Source organism: Coenobita brevimanus, chromosome 65 (genome assembly GCF_032717465.1).
Source record: "Coenobita brevimanus isolate Jiangsu-jjx chromosome 65, ASM3271746v2, whole genome shotgun sequence".
Classification (NCBI taxonomy): domain Eukaryota; kingdom Metazoa; phylum Arthropoda; class Malacostraca; order Decapoda; family Coenobitidae; genus Coenobita; species Coenobita brevimanus.
The window spans coordinates 4,119,006-4,139,875 of record NC_137018.1 but is presented as its reverse complement, the minus strand read 5'-3'; the positions used below and the strand labels follow the sequence as shown (position 1 = coordinate 4,139,875).

Genomic DNA, 20,870 nt, shown 5'->3' with positions numbered 1-20,870 from the left:
TACTCCCCAGTCAGTCTTCCGCACGCTTCCTGGTCCCCTGCTTTCTTCCCAATCCTTACTTCTCTCTAGGTTTCTAGCATTGTCTTTAACTCATGGATAATTTTGTCTGGTATACCTCTCCCGATAACAAACAGCCTCGAAAGGACTATCAGGTCTGTTGCTGGTTATTTTCCTCTTTCCCCCTCTTCCCTCTCAAAAAAAAAAAAAAAAAAAAAAAAAAAGCACTTCCCTATTCCACACTAACTTCCCTCTCCCACAGAAAATATTCCAATCCTCCACTTACTTTCCGATCTCCCGCAGTGCCGCCTGACATCATCGACCGCGAGTCTTCAGGTGACATCACAGTACGGGAGGGGCAGGACGTCACCCTCACCTGCCGCGCCAAGGGTCACCCCCCTCCCACCATCGCCTGGAGAAGAGAGGACAACCAGCCCATCTTCCCTGGCGTCGCCTCGCACGGTTAGTGGGTACAACAGCGCAGGACAGGTGGCAAAAAGAAAGGGATAGACCAGACTGATACTCAGAAAGGAAAGTGCAGCAGCGCAGATAAAAAGGAGAGGGAGACATTTTCGGCGTCTAGCTTTTGGTATTTACTTCCTCGTATAGTACAACATACACAGAAATGTAGAACATGCGGAACGGAAAGAAAAACATGGCAGTCTAGATGATGCAGAGATCCATAATGGAAGGTGTGACATGACAACAAAAAGGAAAGCATGGCAGGTTAAGCAGAAAAAAGAGTTTAGCAATACAGAGAAAGAAGAAATTATAGTATGATAGAGCAGGCAGGCAGGAGAGAAGGCTAAGACAGGCACAAAGGAAAGTGAAACACGAGCGACATGAAGATCAAGGCAAACTGAAAGGAGAGAGTAACAGACAAGGCAGGTAGGAAAGTGGGAGAGAACAGGCAGGGAGTTGGGAACAGCAGAATAGGAGAGTGAACTGGGACTGACAAGAAGGAAAGTGAGATGGAGCTGGTACAAAGGCTAAGATAGGCAGAAAGGAGCGTGCATTAGGACGAATAGCAAGTGAAGGATGACAAGTGAGGCAAGACTGGCGAAACAGGTTATATATGTAGAATGATCAGGACAGCATGAAAGGGCAGATCACACAGAAAAGTGGAAACAAAAAGAAAAAATTAGAGTGTGGAAATAGTCACGAGAGATAGAAAGGGCATGACATCTTGAACAGTCAGGAGTGGTACGAAAGAGAGTGTGATAAAGAAATGAGAAATTTATGTCAGAAGAGGCAGACGGGTGAGTGTGATGAGACTGGCAGAGAGCAAGGTGTGACAGGATAAACACAAAGGAGTGTAGTAGGACAAACAGATAGGAGAATGAGACAGGTGAGGCAAAAAAAAGAGATGAGGTCTTTATCTTAATCCTCGTTCAGATTCCCTAACACCTGCTCTCTCTCTCTCTCTCTCTCTCTCTCATCAAGTACCATGCCAGCTTTCCGTTCTCTTTACCAGGACGAAATTCAAGCGGGGAAAATGGGAGTGCTGGCGACTCTACCCTCAGAACTCAGGACTCCATCGTGACCGCCCCGCCTAGTCCTGGTGCTGGTGGAGGGGGGGCAGCGGGAGGGGGCGGCGAGGTGAAGGTAGTGGAGGGGGAGACGCTAAGACTGACTAAAGTATCCCGGCTGCAGATGGCCTCGTACCTGTGCATAGCGTCCAATGGGGTTCCTCCTTCCATCAGCAAGAGGGCGCATCTGAGGGTACAGTGTAAGTTGGCCCTCATTTTCTTAAGTTCCCAATGGTTCTGTCCTTTCATCATCACTCTAGAATTTAGTGTAAGTTGGCCCTTATTTTTAGATGTTCCCAGTGGTTCCTCTCTATCATCATCACTCTAGAATATAGAGTGAGTTGGCCCCAAATTTCAGCTATTCCAAATGGTTCTGCTCTATCATCATTACAGCGAAGCAGAATTATTATAGCTGGTGGAAGAAGTACGGAAGTAATTTGTTATAGGAAAATAACAGTTTCCTTCTGTTCTTTGACATTATTTTTATTTTTTCCTAAACCTTTCCTTTCAGTAGTATTTAATGTAAGAGAAAAGTGGAAAGGAGCCTTAAAAAGAGTAAACAAAAAAAAAACTTGGCTACATTGGCCCTTTCTGCACCTGTTTTCAAGGGCTCGCTTCTTAGCTACAAACAAATAAAATGTCCACTTTAGTGAGAGATGTAGAAAGATATTGGTTAAGACAAGGAAAAAGAACAGTTTTCTTCCTATCACTGGTAATATTTTCAGCTCTCCATAATGTTTCTGTCCTTTATTTTTTTCTTCTGAACAATTAGACTTTAAGATGAAGAAAAAAATAAAGGAAAAATGATAGTTCTGTTCTTTTGTATACGTTCTCTTCTAATACCAATAATTTTATATTTTGCTGATACTAGATGAAGGGAGACCACTAATGGTATATTTTAAAAGCACCTTTCACTATTTTCCCTTTACTTATTCTCTATGGCCCACTGATAGAGGCACTAGGCTGAAAGAGACTGTAAGCTAATGCACCAGGGTTCAAATCCAAGACATGGTTACAGGCTTCTTTCCATCATATACACGTTACCATTGGCACTGGATGATCTGCGTTTAGATGATTTGCAGAAGGATGCTCGTGACATGCGTTCCCCACACTATTCTTCGAAGGAGAAAATAGGGACTGATTGTGTGTGTGTGTGTGTGTGTGTTTAATCATTTACCATATTCCTAGTTCCGCCAATGACCTGGGTGCCACAACAGCTCGAGGGCGCTTACCTGGGCCAAGAGCTGACGATAGAGTGCCACACCGAGGCCTTCCCCCGGAGCATCAACTACTGGACTAACCCTAAAGGAGACATGGTGGTGGCAGGTAAGGCTCTGAGACTTGGCAGAGAGGGTCATATCTTTAATTCCTTCTACCAGGAGACGTTAGTTTTATTTATTTATATATTTGTTTGCATACCAGTTTATTTATTTATTTATTTATTTATTCATTTTATCTTTTGCTGCTGGTAAATTACTATATTAAGCTTAAAAGAGCACCTTAATAGTAAAGGGATCAAGGGAGGCTTTACATCTTACTTCATCCAAATAGAAAAGTTTGTTTAAAAGTCGCATAAACTCTGCAAAAAAATGAGCTAAGTGCGTCATCGAACTGAAGATTTTAGCCTTCCATTAAAAGTCAGATAATAAGGAGAATCGATTATATTTCAGAAGGAATAAGCTCAATTATTCACGCTCCAGTTTTTGTTAATGCTGTATAAGGTATTTTGGTATGACATTCACCTCAGATTTTTATATACACGGAATCAATGGTGGTCAACTTTTCTTCTTTCTCTTCTTCTACTTCGTCTTCTTTTTTTCTTTTCTCTTTTCTTTTTTTTTCTCGTTCATCTTCTTCCCCCACTTCTTTTTCTCTTCTTGTTTTTGGTTCCTAAAGAAAAAAAAAAAAACATAAAATCATAGCCACTGCATTTTTTTTTACATGTCCTCCATTCTACTCCTTCATTTACAGTATTCCTCTATATCTTGCAGTTTCATTTCCTCTACCGTCAGGATAACCTCTTCACTCCAGTAATTTTCTACTGAACAAAATATGAGATGTTGGTGTGTTGCAAGGATAAGGTTTTTGAAAGACTGTCATTGTACTGGAGGAATTATTTGAAATTTTCTGATCCAGGGAGGAACTCTAGTGCAAGTAGGATGGTTACTAACACCTCTTCCTTAGCGGTTTATTTTTTATTCTACGCCGTTACTACATTCTTGTGTGTTATTCATGCAATCTACGTCGATAATAAAAAGACAGAGGAATTAAAAAAAAAGAGAGAGAGAATATTAATGGGTAGTTTGGAAATTAAATCGTTAAGGAAGAGGTGCTAGGGAAACTCCTTACCCCACGAGAATATGGATCCCACTGGGGTAAAATAGTCTGTCTGAAGCATTAATAAAGACGAAATCCGCGTAATGAAGAATCAAAATGTTCTCTTAATATCTCCTTTCTTTTTTCCTTCGTTGTTATCTCATTAATTTACCTCCTGATCATTCCATTAAACTTTCTCTCAGTAGTCCACTTAATTTTCTGGTCAGGCCAACTCAAGTAAGCTCTTCCAGGTAACACCAGACCAATTTAATCAGCTAAGAGTGAGTCATAGGAGCCTGAGAGTGTTAATATTAATGCCATTAACCCTTACATTAGAGTCCTCAGATTAGTTCCCCTCAAATTTCGACCTACAGCAGTTCAAGTTCAACTGTGATAGACTTTTATATGAACTGAGGACACCTGTAGTCTGGTGTATAGATTTTTTTTTTGTTTTTGCTTCTTCCTCTGTTCATCTCCTTAAAAATAAAGAAAAAAGAAAAAAAGAAAAAGGCTGTGTGCTCTCTGTTATTTTTTTCCAGCTAACATCAGACGATTTTATTCAGCTGAGAGTTTGTCGCGGATGACAAGGTGTTATTTTTTCAGTAATCATAATAAAATCTTCAGTTATAATCCCATTAAATTTTCTTCCAGTCATCCCCTGAAATATTCTCCATATAATTATTCTGTTTCCATTTCTTATACTTTTCCTTTTTCTTCTTGTGCTTCCACTTCTTTTTCTCTTCTTCTTTTTCTCCTTCTCCTCCTCCTCCTCGTCTTCCTTCTTTATCTTCCTGTGCTTCTCCTTCTTCCTCCTCCTCATTTTCTTATCTTCGCATCAGATAAGAGGTTCGAGCCCATCCTAGCAGAGAACTCGTACAAAGTCTACATGAAGCTAAGGATTCGCGCTGTGACCCCGGACGACCTGGGAACCTTCAGCTGTGTCGCCAAAAACTCGCTGGGAGAGACGGACGGAAGAATCAGAATATATGGTATAGCTTTATTTACTTTACTTCATCTATTGTTTTATGTTGCCTCTGCTTATAGTTCCTTTCCACCTCATATCTGGTTGATGATGATGATGATGATGATGATGATGATCCACCCTGTTTATTAGTGGGATTTAGGGTTAGATTTAAAGATGATGACGTATTATTATTATTATTATTATTATATTTATAGTTCTTTATCAATATTCTCTATTTACGATTATGTTCAATCCCTAACTGCCTAGGGATTGTGCTGATAAAGGCCGTCTATTCGGAGACAGACGAACGAATCAGAATATAACTGTGAAAGATTTGTCATTAGCATCTTTTTATTCTCAGAGTCTCTGTTAAAACATAATAAAAACTTACCTAGCCAAACATTATTAATAAAAATAAATGGCGCTTCAATCCATGAATTTGGAGCCTCAGTTATGTGTAAAGGAATTAGTGTTTTAAGTGGTAATATGTGCGTTTCTGTTGATCTTACCCCCACTCCCTCTTTCTTTGCCCCTCATTCCATGTCTCGTTTTCTATATTCTCAGTTTCTTTCATCGTTATACTCTCTTTCTTATTCATTTCCCACCTGTTTTTCTGTCAACTGTTTCTTTCAACTGTGTCACCCACGTCTTTCTCCTTTTTTCCCCATTTCTTTCTAGTTTACTCCCAGTTATATTAGACATTCATACATGCTTCTTTTATCTTTATTTCTTGTTACTTCCCCTTATTTCGATTCTTCTTCCTTCATTCGTTTTCCTTCATTTTTACCCAGTTTTCTTTCTTCGTTAACCCAGTTTTTTTTTTTCGCCTTAATTCCAGTTTCAGATTCTCTCTAACATTTTGATTTCATTGCTTCTTATTCATCTCTTTTCATTCTTGATTATTTATTTTCATTTCCCCCTCCAGTTTTCCTTCTTATGGTTTCCGTCTCATACATCTTCATCTCAGTTTTACCTATCTACTTGACACCCTGTTTCACCTTCTGTTTCTTTCCGTTTCATCTTCACATAGTACTCCATTTTTCTTCCCTCCCTATACCTGTTTATTCCTTCTTATTCATTATTTCGTTTCTTTTCCTTTTCATCTTCCAGTAAAACCATCTCCCTTATCTTTTCACATTCTCTTTATCCTCCGTTTCACAGCCATATTTATCATCCCATTAATTACTTCTATCATTCCCTTACTGTTTCTTATTTCCTGTTGTTTCAGTTTTAAAATCTTTCGTTTCACCACCTGTTGATCATCCCTTTTCAGTTCCTCCCTATTTCCCATTTCATATCCCATTTTGTCCAGCTTTGGGAATAGACTTGGCAATACATTCTCTGAGGCCTAGCAAATCTCCCACAGGCCACTCACCTTCACATGTCACCACTTTCGCACTGATGCCAAAAGACCATGGGGAAGGGGGCTCCATGCTAGGGCTATTTCATTGAGTGCTAGTGTATTAAAAGCATTTGTGTGTGTTTGGGGGGGGGGGGGCTTTGTGGTATATAAGTAAAAATATTATAAACAAATTTCATATAATTGAATGCGCCACCTTGGTATCGATTTTGCGTTCTGTCGTGTAGCAGACCAATTTTGTAACCACTTGGGCTTGGATTGACGTCAGTTAAGGAAGCTCCCCAACACCTCTTCCTCAGTGATTTATTTTTTTTATATGGGTGGCTAATATCCTTTTGTACGTTATTTTTTGTAGAATATGGCGTTACTGGAATGATTTACGTTACACGCAAGAGGATAGTACGGTGTAATAAAATCAATCGCTGAGGAAAAGATGTTAAGGAGTCTCTTTACCCAACAAGAATTCTGGCCTTGGACAATGTGGCCCATTATCTCGTCGTGTAAGGAAGTTCCCTAACACCTTTTCATAAGCCATTTATTTTGCTTATTACACCTTGCCTTCCTTTTCTATGTTATTCCAGTCATTCTAAAATCACCATACTCTGCATAAATAACATACAAAACAATATTACTTAGCCGTATCCGAAAATAAATCGGTAAAGAAGAGGCGTTAGGGAGCTTTCAACTGCCGAGAATACCAGTCTGTCTCCCCGTCTCACTTCCTTCTCCCCGTTCCACTTCCTCCTCCCCGTCCCACTTCCTCGTCTCACTTCCTCCTCCCCGTCTCACTTTCCCCTCCCCTTCTCACTTCCTCCTCCCCATCTCACTCTCTCCTCCCCGTCTCACTTGCTCCTCCCCGTCTCACCTCCTCTTCTCCATCCACAGAAATCGAACCGCCTAAGTCCCACAGAAACGAAGATGCAGCCAAGAGAGAGGAAACCCTGAACCATGGAAACAACGAGGCCACGACAGTCAGCATGCCGCCTCTATATATCCCAGGTACACACACACACACACACACACACACACACACACAGGAAGATAGATAGGTGGATACAGAGAAATATTGATTGACTGACTGATTGGCTGATAGGAGAGACTAAACAGATGGCCGGGTAGAAAGATAGGTGGATGTTATGTAGACAAGATGACTAATTATTCACTGATAGACATAAATAGAATGATAGATAGATAGACAGACAGGAAGATACCAACAGACATTACCTCACATCATGTCCAGGTAAATATGTGCCAAACCTACTAATGTTACTAATTCGACTTTTTTTTTTTTTAATATGGTGAGACAGCCTCACGAAATACACATCACTCACTAAGCATGCGTCAGCCCTGAAGATTAAGCTGTTGCAGACTTTCATAATTATTTTCCCTTTATGCTTAACTGGCTACACGGGAACATAATGAAGGTGCATATGAACACTTAAGGAGGTGTTTTGTATAGTGTTACTTCAAGTGTTCCAGTACAATTAAGCAACTTTGTGGTATATCGTTAAAAATATATATGATCCTGCCATACCATGACCCGTTTCCCGTTGCTCTTCATCGTTTTCTCTTGCTCTTCATCGTTTTCTCTTGTTCTTCATCGTTTTCTCTCGTTTTTCATCATTTTCTCTTGTTCTTCATCTTGTCATTCATCGTTTTCTCTTGTTATTCATCTTGTTCTTCATCGTGTTCTCTTGTACCTCACTCAGATCGGAGGAAATACCAGAACGCCCGCAAACATAAGGGAATCAATGATTTCACCGACCAGCAACGAATTAAACCCTACGACAAGAACGGTAAGTGTGTGTGTGTGTGTGTGTGTGTGTGTGTTGTTCTCTCGACTTATTTACTATACATGCTCGCTTTCTTGTGTGTGTGTGTGTGTGTGTGTGTGTTCTCTCGACTTATTTACATGCACGTACATGCACGTTTCCTTCCATCGCCTTAGGACAAAAAAAAAAAAAAATCATATCCATATCATAAATCTGTCTGCTTTCGATCTATCTGTTTATATTAATCTGTTTAACATGAAGTATTTTTCAATATGCTTGCTCCTAATAAGTGACTTTATGCAACTTAGGGGAAACTGCTGTTTGAGACTGTTAAAAATAGAATAGGAATCTAGTTTCTTGGGAGGAATAAAAGTATAGAGATGATGATGATGATGATGATGGAGAAAAGTTGTCATAATCTTATGTCTGTAGGTGGGAATATGGGAAGGGATGATTCATGATGATGATGATGATGATGATGACGACGATGATGATGATTATTATTATTATTAAAAAGAACTCGTGCAATCTACTTGAAGTTGGTATAAGGGATGATAATGATGATGATGATGATGATGATGACGACGATGATGATGATGATGATTATTATTATTAAAAAGAACTCGTGCAATCTACTCGAAGTTGGTATAAGGGATGATAATGATGATGATGATGATGATGATGATCATTATTATTATTATTAAAAAGAACTCGTGCAATCTACTCGAAGTTGGTATAAGGGATGATAATGATGATGATGATGATGATGACGACGATGATGATCATCATTATTATTATTATTATTATTAAAAAGAACTCGTGCAATCTACTCGAAGTTGGTATAAGGGATGATAATGATGATGATGATGAAACGTCAGCACGATCTAATATCTCATCATGGGAACAAAAATTAGGATGATGATACTGACGACGATAAAAAACAAAAATTTTATCGCTCTCTTATCTCTAGGAAGAGAATAATTGCGGAGATGAATGGAAACAATGAATAAATATAACTTCTGTCCTAATTCCATCTCTTCCCCCAGGTCACAGTTACCACAGTCGAGTCTCACCACACGACCTGACCTCCACCTCCAACCCTGGTCGTGGTGGTGGTGGAAGCGGCAGTGGAGGACGACCCAGCTCTTCTATGGTCGTCCTCACTCTCATCGTCACCCTCCTCTTCTCCAATCTCTGCCACGTCTCCTCCATACCATCTCCAGTTACGAGAGCTTTCTGTTAGGTTTCTTTGATAATTTCTTAGACCCTTTCAGTCCGATTAAGTGTTTCTTTTTCGTTATTTTTACTACAGTGTTGTTCAGATTACAAGAAAAATCTAGTAGTAAGAAGTCCCCAGGTCTGAATAAACTGAAAGAGATATGTCCAAAATAATTCAGTACCGGATGCTTTTGTATTCTGGGTTAAACTCCTGTGGTAAGATCATTTCAAACTTTCAGTTCAGAGACGTCATTAGTAATCAACCTGGCTATCACAAGACGATTTTAATCAGCTTTTGGGATTGCATGAGTGATTGCTTACTCTAAAAAGATGGTGGCAGCGTAATAGCAGAGGTCAGTGCCGCCGTTCAACAACTTTAGGGAGATTTTTATAAAGGGAACTCCTTGACATAAGTAGTCTTCATGTAAGAGATTATTACGTTGAATAATATCGTCTAGAAGTACCCAAAATAAAATCCAAAGACGTCCTCGGTTTGAAGGAGTTGCAAGGAGTTTTCATTACATTCCTTAGCTCCTTCAGTACGAGGGGGTCTTTTACATTACATTCTTGCTTTTTCTCGGGGACTCTATTCTGCTAGAGAGAAGTCTTCGAACCGGTGAGGTGAGACATTGTCTTTAAATCAAGAGGTTATGTTTATTATACTGTTTTTACTCTAACTTTCCCCAGATTTTCGTCTTGCTAAAACTCTACATTATTTTCTAAGCACTTCTTCTTGACTAGCACCCACATTCAAGTGTTAAGCTATTGTTGCAGGTTAGATTTCGGGATGAAGAGATGGCAATTCTAGGCCAAGTAAGCGTCAGAGGAGTATAGATCAGTACGGCTCTCTTCTACATGGGGGGGTATTTTCGAAGTGGGAGTGTTAGATGCAGTATTCAGTTTAAGAGATAGGAGAAATGAATTAATGTTAGAGTTTATCGTAGTGAAGGGGTTAAAAGAAGTCCTTATTATTTTCTTTAGCCTTTTCAGTGCGAGGACGCTTTTATTTTATTTTTATTACAGTTTTCTTTGGTGTATTGGAGACATTTTGTGGTATAATTGCTGGAAAGACTGTCCTATAAGCCACTTCACTAGGCCAGGTCTCTCTCTCTCTCTCTCTCTCTCTCTTATAGGACACTTAATTTTAGACTTAATTAGCACTTATTTCCACTCTCTTTCTCTCTCGCCACTCCATGTCTCCTTGCCTCATGCACTCTTCAACCTCATCCTTCCATTCCCTTTCTCCTCCAAATATAAAAAATCATTCTCCTGTTTACCCCACATCAGCACATTTAAGTTGAACTGATTTTTCGGGGGATTCTCAATCTTATGTAAGTAACATAAACTGGAAAACATGAATAAAATCTCTAATCTCTTTAATTCTTAGCTCCTTCTTGATATGTTTCTCGTTCAATATTTTCTTCGTCATAGCGTCAGAAATTACACTTCTTAATATTTGTCGTTTCTATTACCGGCACAAAAGTTTCCTCAGATTAAAAAAACGATTCTTCGTCCATAGGTTCATAGGCTTATTACAGTGACTCCTTCCTATAAATCCATTTGAGGTGCACCAGTAGTACAGAAAGGGTGACTCAAGACAAATGATGAAGCCCTTGAAGGATAAGAGTTTCTGTGAGTTGAACAAAATCTTGTTATTAGTATTTTTTTTTTTATAACGGCACAGAGGAAGGAAAAACAAATGAATAAAAAAAATAATCCAGAAACCAGATTATAGACGTCCTCCATTCATAATATTCCCAGTTACACCAATGACAGTGAAAGATTTAAACTCAAGACTCACGACTAGTGGTGAAGCCTTTATCTGATAGGATTTTTCTGGGCTGAGCAAAATATTCTGGTATTAACAGGAATGCAATACAGAAGTGCACCAGGCTCAGCGTGGAAGATTTAAACGTATCTATTGTCCTTTTTCTTGTGTCTGGATTTCACTAATTCCCTACTTCAAGTGGGAAGCTGGAGTTGTATGTTCGTGATGAGTGATGGTAAAGAATGATGGTGATGAGTGGTGATGAGTGATGGTGATGGTTGACGGTGATGAGTAATGGTGATGGGTGGTGATAATGAATGACGATGTGGCTCTTATTTCTGAGTGACGTGAATGATTCTACTGGAATCTTTTTCCACTTATGGAATGTTGTTTACTGAGAAGATAAAACTAATTCAGTCCGACTTGGATCCTCTTCAACTCTCTCTCTCTCTCTCTCTCTCTCTCTTTTTCCAGTAACCAAGCAAGAGAACAGTACAGTAAAGTCAGACCACCTGAAGAGGAGCCAAGTATGGTCTAAATTTTGACATAATCTCAACAAACAACAATTTTTCTTTCGAACGATATACTTAGCTTCTTACTTATAAGTTCCCCGTGAAATTCTGAGTGTGAAGCAACAACTCTCATCTAGTGTCAGATTACAGGTGTATGTATATATATTTGTCTTTAGAAATAAACATGCTTTTGATCTATTTCGAGTTCATTTGTGTATCCTTCAAACTTGACAGTTTCGGCTCAGGGTAAATAAAAGTGACTCAGAACGCTAATATTACAAAAAGAACACCCACTAAAAAATTGTTTGATACCATTGTGATGTGGTGCAATATGACACAAGGATCAAGGATTCTAAACTACCAACAGTACCATTTGAACACGGTTTGACTTTTACAAATCATTTCAGCCTTCATCGCACCCATGGACAACGAGTATTTTTTTAGCGGGTGTACCTTTCTGTTCAATAGTTCATTCCATGCTGAATATCATCCGGTGCTAACATAAATGGCAAGAAAGGCACCAAATAATCCTTTCCACAAACTGACACACAACTTTCAACGTAGAAATCCAGGTCCCTGTTCTGTCCTAGGTGTGAACAGACCGGGCAAAAGAGACAATGCAGAAGGGTCTCACTCTTGGCCCAGGAATCGAACCCGTGACCTCTCCGTCGCGGGACAAATGTGGTATCGATTACACCGCCGCCAGACCTTCTGGTAATAACAAGAAAAAAAATCATACTGAAAGGGTTAACAGAGACTATTTAAAACCCGCATTCTGTTCGAGAGATCTCACCAAAGCCGAATGAAATAACCTGACGAAAGTAATAATTTACTAAAATTCATATTACGCTACTTAAAGAACTAATCCATTTAGCTAGGGGACTACTTTGCTAGTTTGTTCATGCTCTAAACGTTATTATTCATTTTAAGGACGGGCTCTCGGGCTATGTCATACCCCACTTATTTGGACAGTTTCTCAAATCCTAAATAACACCGCTTGGTAGAAAAATTAATAAACTACTAAAGAGGTCATCGTAGGGAAGTGAATAAGATGATACCTTAATCTTTCAAGCCTGGTTACGTGATATAATACTTTCTTCTTGTTTCCTCCAGACGATTTTACCCGGCTTGTGGGAGATCTACTATGCTGAAGGGTTCATGAAAGCTATACCTAATCTTCCTAGTTCGAAAAGACTCTCCAAAGCCAAGTTTAAGTCTCTGGCGAAAGAAAGGAATTATAAAGTCAACGTCCTACTAAAGGGTGTAACTAAGTGCGTTGTGACGGAGGGACACTTGGGTATTTTGTGGGGCTAATTTCCTTCACCGATGAATATGAGGTAGGTTAGGATGTTTACTGGATTCTTGTAGAGACTAACTGTCCACAGAAGATGTTCTAACTCCTACCTGTTATATACTGATCTGAGATTTGCGGCAACATTTTCAAACAGGTTGCCAAATGCACATATCACATCATGGTGTATTAGCTGTAGGCTGAGGTTTTGCTACCATTTAAGTCACAAAATCTATTTATGATATCAGAGAGAGAGAGAGAGAGAGAGAGAGAGAGAGAGAGAGAGAGAGAGAGAGAGAGAGAGATGCTGACACGTATAGTTACTACAAATGAAGCGCAAAAGAATATTACATCTTAAGACAGCTCCAGTAAAGCCATCACCACAATTTTTCCTTTAATCCTGTTTCCCACTAATTCACAGGACAAAGTATGATCCAGAAACAGAAGAACACAAAGGCAGAGCTATATTATTCAGTGTCACAATGAAAGAAGTTAGCACACACGTATTGTTGCTGTCATTCTAAGCATTCTCAAACACATGTAGAGGTGTTATGGAATGTTACTATTCATGCTCTGTTCCTTTAACCATATACACATCTGCGCGAGGGCAAGTATTATGCTTTACTTCATATGTGTGTGTGTGTGTGTGTGTGTGTGTGTGTGTGTGTGTGTGTGTGTGTGTGTGTGTGTGTGTGTGTGTGTGTGTGTGTGTGTGTGTGTGTGTGTGTGTGTGTGTGTGTGTGTGTAAAGCATCTAAAAAAGTTTGCATCACATTCAAAACAAAATTGGTGGAGAAGTTGAGGGTTAGCCAATGAGGAAACTACTGTTTTTCGAAAAATAGGTCAGAGGTCAGTGTCACAAGGTAGGTCAGATTTCGACCTAGCAAAGTCAACTCCGAGTTTTTGTCCCATTTCGACCAAACCTGCTGATTTTTTTCTGCCTGAAGCAAGAAAGATATATGTCAATTCTAAGAACAGTAATTTAATTGTCAAACTCAAATTCCGACCTGTGTTTCTGTGTATAAGCAAAATAAGTAAAACAATTCGATCTCATTTAGACCAAACTTGGTGGAATGGTTGAGGGTCAACCGAGATATTAACCTAAAGTTTTTAGGGCAAAAGGTCAAAAGCTAATGTTATCTGGCAAGGTCAGCTAAAAGTTTTTATCCGACTGGGATCAAACTTTGAGGAAGGGTTCAGCATATGGCAGAGTAAATGGTTTTGATTTTGAAAACATTCAAATAACTGTGAAGATGAGAAAGGTCAGGGTCAAGGTCACATGGCAAGGTCAACTTACACATTTTCTATTTGATTCCAATCAAACTTTGAGGGAAGAATCACGGTAAGGCAAGCATGAGGGAATCGATTGTAAGAGCATATATCTAAAATCATTGTCACAGGAAGAAGTCAGTTGCTAGGCCCTTAAACCAAATTGGTGGACGTGCTGTTATTGTACTCCCTTCTTGCTCATTGTTGTTCTGTATTATGTCTTGATATTGAACGTGGCATCACCAACAACTTTTACCACTCAGACATATAACATGTCCACTCCACTCCGATTTTATTTTTAATGCTTTCAATATTGATATTATTGTGTTAAGATATTCTCTTCGACTTGGAAAGTTTGATAATTAAAGTATTTATTAACCCTTCACTAAAAGTATTTCTCCCTTAAGCTGAATAAAATCGTCTGGTAGACACACTTTATATATATATATATATATATATATATATATATATATATATATATATATATATATATATATATATATATATTGTCATTGAATTGAAAGGCCAAGTAGAAACAAACGTCAGGGACAGTGTCCCTCAACCAAGGCATATCAATATACAGTATATAACTGCTTTTTTTTTGGGGGGGGAGGGGAGGGAAGACATCAGCACATACCTACAACAAAGGAACATTGAGTATGCCGCTGGAAAAGTTTGCGATATACTTTCAAAACATGGCTAATAAGAACATGTAAACTGTACTTGTAGTTATACAGCCTTATAGCTATTTCAGGCATATCAGTGGCAGAATATGACTAGACAATGTATCTACATCCTTTTTCATAACACATTAATTGAAATTAACATCATATTATAATGCAAATTTCTTGTTACAGCTCGTTTTTCAATAAGGAGATACGGCAATTTTAAGCCAGCCATGTTACAGAGAACAGAGTATAGTTCAGATAAAAGCTGTGAAGACTATATGAAGTATACTCTGAGGGACAGTCACGGTCTATAAACTTTGCTTCTATTCACATTCTGAATATTTACATTATGCCAGCAAAATGGAGAGATTATTTTGTGGCTAGAAAACAAATACGGTGGACTACTAAAACTCCACATTATACAACATTTTAAGATTTTAAGTGAGACATTATATACAACATTTACCTATAAATAAAGCGGTATCAATGGATGTCATATTGTATATCTAACAAAAACGCAAAATTTCTTCAGAAATAAAAAGTCAATATATAAATATCCATTTTGTTGTGGGTGAAGTTTCAGACCTTTTGGCTGTTGTACTTTTACTAACACCCAGTTTTCTTTCCACTTCGAAATTATTGTATAAATAAACATCAAAACAGTTTTATTAACATTCTGACACATTTAGCTACACTTCTCATGCAAGAGAGTCTCTCGAAAAGATCACTTGCATTATAAGAAAGCTTCAAAAAATTTTTCTTGCAGGATATAATGTTCCTTCACTCTACACACAAACTTCTTAACAACACTAAAGCTTAACAGGCACACATTATTACTATTTATTTTCTTTCTCGAGCTATTATTTACGTTAACAGATTATTCTGGGTTGTAAGTGGGCTGAGCGTCAAGTGGGTGAGGAAGGCTGGTGGGTGGGTGTGGGAAGGGCGGAGGGGAGGGTGGGTGGGAAGAGGTTGTGAGGTTGTTTTGTCATTTGTGGGTGAGGGTGGGGAGAGCTGGAGGAGGCTCAGGGGGTAGTGGGTTAGTGGGAATGATGAGTGTGAAGGTCAGTGGGTAAAACGCGGGAGGAAGATGATGATAATGGGGAAGTCGCAGTGAGTGGCGTGTGGGCAGGTGGGATCAGTGGATGGTGTGTGGTTGGGTGTGGAGAAGGTGGAGAAGGGGTACCGGCACTGGGAATTTAGAGTGGGTGGTAAGGGGTGGGGAACTCAGAAAACTGTCATCGGCAAGGGGTGGGAAGGGAAACATAGAAAGGTGGGTGGTGAGAAGGGAGGAGTGATCAGAGTGGTGGTTATGTGAATGGGTGACAAAGGATACGGAATTCAGATGGTCGTGAAGGACTGAGGACAGATGAAAATGGGGGAAGGGTGAGTGGAAAGGAAGGTTGGAGGGCGGATGGGGGAAAGTGGAGGGAAGATAAAGAGGGGGGAGGGAGGGGAGGAGAGACGGGGAGATAGGGTAGGAGATTGACTGGATGTTTTAGGGATTACGGTGGGTGGGGAGGATTGTGTGGTGGTACATGAGAGAGAAGGGTGGGAATAGAGGGCAGTAGTTAGAATGGTGTGAATGGAAGAAAGAATCTTAGAATGATGTGCACAGGAAAGCAAGCAGCAAAGGAGATATTGGTCCTTTCAAAGCTGTTATAAATAGCTTGTAACTAACGATATTATCCTACGAGTTACGGACAAGGATAAAAAAAAGAAAGAAGATGGTTGATAAGGGGAAGGGGATTGGTTGGATAGATTTTTTTTTTTTTTTTTTTCAAAACTCTGGTAGGTGGGAAGGACTGTTGGAGGGGGAGGGAGCTGGGACGATACCGGACGAGAAGTCTTGTGGGTAGAAGGGGAAAGCGAGTTGCAGAATGGTAGATGACAAAGAGCAGGGATTCGACCAAACAGGATATAGTGTATTTGAAATATTGCTATCCTTGCGGAGGGATGTGGGCGGTGGTGGAATGTGCACTGAGGGCGTCCACTGGCGAGTGTGGCGTGCGTGGACGTGTGTGCGGTGGTGGGAGGTGATGTCATGGCTTGGTAAGGGCGTGTTTAGCTGCCATCCAACACACTTTCATCCCGGTCGCTAGGTACACACACGTATTGAAGCTGAAAGAGAAAAATATGTACCGTATAACCTTTTTTAACGCAATGACCTTGCCATTTTATAGACATTTCTCCAACAGCCAGAGATATTATTATTCTTTATTCATAAAGGATCTCCGTGAAAAAAGGAAAATAAATTAATAAGTGGAATATAAACCCAGCTTGCCACTGTACAAAGATTTTTCTTTTCCGCCACCCTCTGACGAAGGTTCAAATAAAAAGCCTCCGCGGTCGAGTGCTTTTGTTATAGTAATTTTTTATTGCTAGCCGCCTAATCCCAGACTTCTTACACGGAGGACCCAGTGAGCACGTTTTCAAGTACTACCTATGACTAAAATTTAGCTGTCATCTTTGGCCAGTGAATATCTGCATAATGATCTCTACCATTTTCACCTCATACATACGAACAACACTTGATTTCTTTTTTTTACCTGAATGGTTTATTTTCCCCTCAGTGTTTAATAGCATGCATCCCTTTTGCCTATCCTGCATGTAACTGCCTGAGAAAAACCTATATGTATCTGTAAAAATTAGTAGCTGGCATCATGAACACCATAGTACAGTAAACGCTGCATGACTCACACCATACCCATGTACAGTGTTGTTGCGGTGAGGAACATTTGTACTTTTGGATGGTCAAAAGTGAAACTCATTTAACCTACAGTATTCTGGAAAGACTGATGGGCTCCGAATATCGCATTACTGCTTTTTTTTTATTATTATTATTGTTAGCTACGATGTCTAACGATATTCATCCTCAACTGTAACTCTTGGTAAAAAAAAAAAAAAAAAACTTGCTAACTTTTTATAGTTACAGGTTCTACTACGTATAATAAACCCTACCGTCTCACACCCCTCATGCACACACCCACTCACACACATTACTCCACACACACAACCAATCACACATTACTCATTCATACACCCACCTACCCACCCACCCACACAATTTACGCATATACCGTCACACACACACACACACACACACACACACACACACACACACACACACCACATTATTTATGCATATACCGTCACGTCACACACACACACACACACACACACACACACACACACCACATTATTTATGCATATACCGTCACGTCACACACACACACACACACACACACACACACACACACACCACATTATTTATGCATATACCGTCACGTCACACACACACACACACACACACACACACACACACACACACACACCACATTATTTATGCATATACCGTCACGTCACACACACACACACACACACACACACACCACATTATTTATGCATATACCGTCACGTCACACACACACACACACACACACACACACACACACACAGCAAATGCACACCCCCATTCTCACATGCATAATCCCACTTATATACACCGGTCATGCACACACCATCCTCAGCACCATCATTGCAAAGCCTCTTTCGTAAGCCATATAATATCGTGTTGTGAAAGAAAGACTAAAATATATTAAACTGACTCGGTGAAGACTGTTTAAGCACCAATACTAAGATTATTGGGCCAGGTAGACGACGCCGATGGTCATTATTTTTGTACGAAATGTATCTTTTATATATATACATATATATATATATATATATATATATATATATATATATATATATATATATATATATATATAATGTGTGCGACTCTGGGCATAGGCTTCACAGTCAGCTGCCAAGATCCAGTAGTCCTCCTACATACCATACTCCTCTACATGTCTCCACTTCGGCGCTAACACCCACCGTCCATATTGGATACATGCTAGGGCTGTCTCATACAGGACTGGAATATTGGTATTAGCAGGGATATTTTTACATGTCGGTGGGTCTTCTGGTAGATTAGGAAAGTCTGATTTTATGAAATTCAAATCCTTAAACTGCTCCCTGCCCCAGCGGGGATTTCAACTTAGGTCCAGTAAAACTGCATGCCACCTCTCTACCGACTGAGGTGTGTGTGTGTGTGTGTGTGTGTGTGTGTGTGTGTAAATCTATCAGTCCAACTGAATACACTACGAATGTTAGTACTCAGGAAAAATACTATAAATAGGTATAGATGTAGGCTAATACGATATTTCCATGTCGAGGTCTGAATATGAAATATTTTAAAATGACTGGAACAACAGAATAAACAAAGTAGGAAAAAAGTACGTATCACTAGGAAAAACGTAGACGACGCAGAAAGTGCAGTATGAGATGATCGTCGTGTGTGTGTGTGTGTGTGTGTAATCACATGTAGCTTCGCTGAGTTGTGTGTGTGTGTGTGTGTGTGTGTGTGTGTGTGTGTGACTAATCTTTTTCGCTGAGGTGTGTGTGTGTGTGTGTGTGTGTGTGTGTGTGTGTGTGTGTGTGACTAATCTTCTTCGCTGAGTTGTGTGTGTGTGTGTGTGTGTGTGACTAATCTTCTTCGCTGAGTTGTGTGTGTGTGTGTGTGTGTGTGTGTGTGTGTGTGTGTGTGTTACTAATCTCATGTATTGATTCTCTCGCTGAGAGTTCTCCCCTGAATTGCAATAGTGAAGGACAGAATACCTTCATACTCCTAGAATTAGCTGCAGGTCCATTTCTAACCCTGAGGTCTGCCATAAAGGAAGTAAATTCGTTACTTGGAAGGAATGGCACAATATAAACACATCGCCGTATGTAGGGGTTCAGTATGGTAAAGTCTCATTTCACTTGGGCTGTTTCCTGATGACTTTTCAAACTGCAGGAATTAAATATTACACAAAGTTAAACAAAATCGTCTGGACTCTAGAGGAACACTAAAATGGTGTTATCTCACTGAAGGGATTAACTAACAAGGACAGATAAGCTTAAAACGTACGTTCATGCTAAGGTTATCGCTGCCAGGATATTATAAAGTGATGACGCACACCAACACTACTGTGGTGAGCTCAGCTGAGACAGTTGCCAGTTATTGCTAGACCGGTACTAACTTATGCAGGTATTATATTTTTTTTATTATTATTTCCGTAGTAAAACGACCCCAGCTATCGTACAGAGCTACGTGAATGACCACGTTTCAAGTGACCATAAAGACCATACAGTAACATTCTTTTCTCTTTAGTATTTTCCTCCGATGACGGTCACTTAGGATATACAACTGTCTAACGATAGTCAAAATATAATGGTTATAATTACTGTCACCGTCCGCGGATTACTGACCTGTTTTTGCCGTTTGATGGCGAAGTATGGTTTATGCATTACGACCAACATTATTATTGTTATTATTATTATTATTATTAATTATTCATTCATGGGCTGCTGATTATCTGTCTTGACGACCCCTAAATCTCCTAAGAGGTGGCCAAGTCGTCTCCACGTCGCCCTCCCATTTGCCATTTGGCTACCCTCCCTCCAACTCATACCCTCTCTTTCATATTATCTCCACTCCATCAGAAGGTACAGGATGTCATTTATCAAGCTGGCAGATATATCACAGTAAAGATAAACGAGCAGCATTATGTCAGCGTTGCAACACTCACTCCTTCACTGATTCATGCGCTCGTAAAAAATCAACAAATACAAGCACACATACGTAGAAATATTTTGTCTAGAGGAATAACAAAAATCGAAATTCAATGACATGACTAGCGACTGTCACCACGGGATCATTAGTAAACATCACTGACATTTGGACGTTAATACTTTTTCACACGTATTATAGTGCAGAAGAAAAATATCATTCAATATGGGAATCTTGTTGCCACCACTCACTTGTATCCTAGAAGCATGGCCGCTATACCACTAATGCCCACCACCACTACGACAGCCTTCAGTACGTCTATTACGAACTGCTTCTTGTCCGTCGGCTGTGGTTTGTTTTCCATTTCTCCAATCGTGAAAGACTGTCAGTTTCGCTATGCACCTTCACAAGAGAGCGGAGAGAAACATCCGACTGACGTAGCCGCCTCCCTCCCGCCACTTAACTTCATGTGTTGCCAACGATGATATAGTAATGCAGTTAACACGTATTGTGCGCTCTTAACGAAGCTAAGAATATATAGTCTATGTCTCAAGTCACTGTTGTGCTAGTCATACATAAGTTATGGATAAGAAATATGATGTAGTATCTGACAT

General features: G+C 39.7%; 1 protein-coding gene and 1 long non-coding RNA gene across 2 annotated transcripts in view; one reads left to right on the top strand and one right to left on the bottom strand.

Annotated features, from left to right (window-relative positions):
* The window catches only part of LOC145404875 (neurotrimin-like), a 46,139-nt gene extending 36,958 nt beyond the window's left edge, over positions 1 to 9,181 (top strand). Inside the window, exons 5-11 of the mRNA XM_080276376.1 lie at positions 301 to 459; positions 1,472 to 1,726; positions 2,715 to 2,857; positions 4,687 to 4,831; positions 7,052 to 7,165; positions 7,876 to 7,962; positions 8,985 to 9,181. Of these exons, the coding sequence (XP_080132502.1) occupies positions 301 to 459; positions 1,472 to 1,726; positions 2,715 to 2,857; positions 4,687 to 4,831; positions 7,052 to 7,165; positions 7,876 to 7,962; positions 8,985 to 9,181 (1,100 nt within the window). The remainder of the gene's footprint in view (positions 1 to 300; positions 460 to 1,471; positions 1,727 to 2,714; positions 2,858 to 4,686; positions 4,832 to 7,051; positions 7,166 to 7,875; positions 7,963 to 8,984) is intronic.
* Positions 9,182 to 16,313: 7,132 nt separating this feature from the next.
* Positions 16,314 to 20,659, bottom strand: LOC145405054 (uncharacterized). The gene is made up of 2 exons (XR_013898259.1): positions 20,508 to 20,659; positions 16,314 to 16,784 (listed from the first exon to the last, which is right to left on the bottom strand). It is a non-coding gene; the product is annotated as an uncharacterized LOC145405054 (long non-coding RNA).
* Between the last annotated feature and the right edge of the window lie 211 nt (positions 20,660 to 20,870).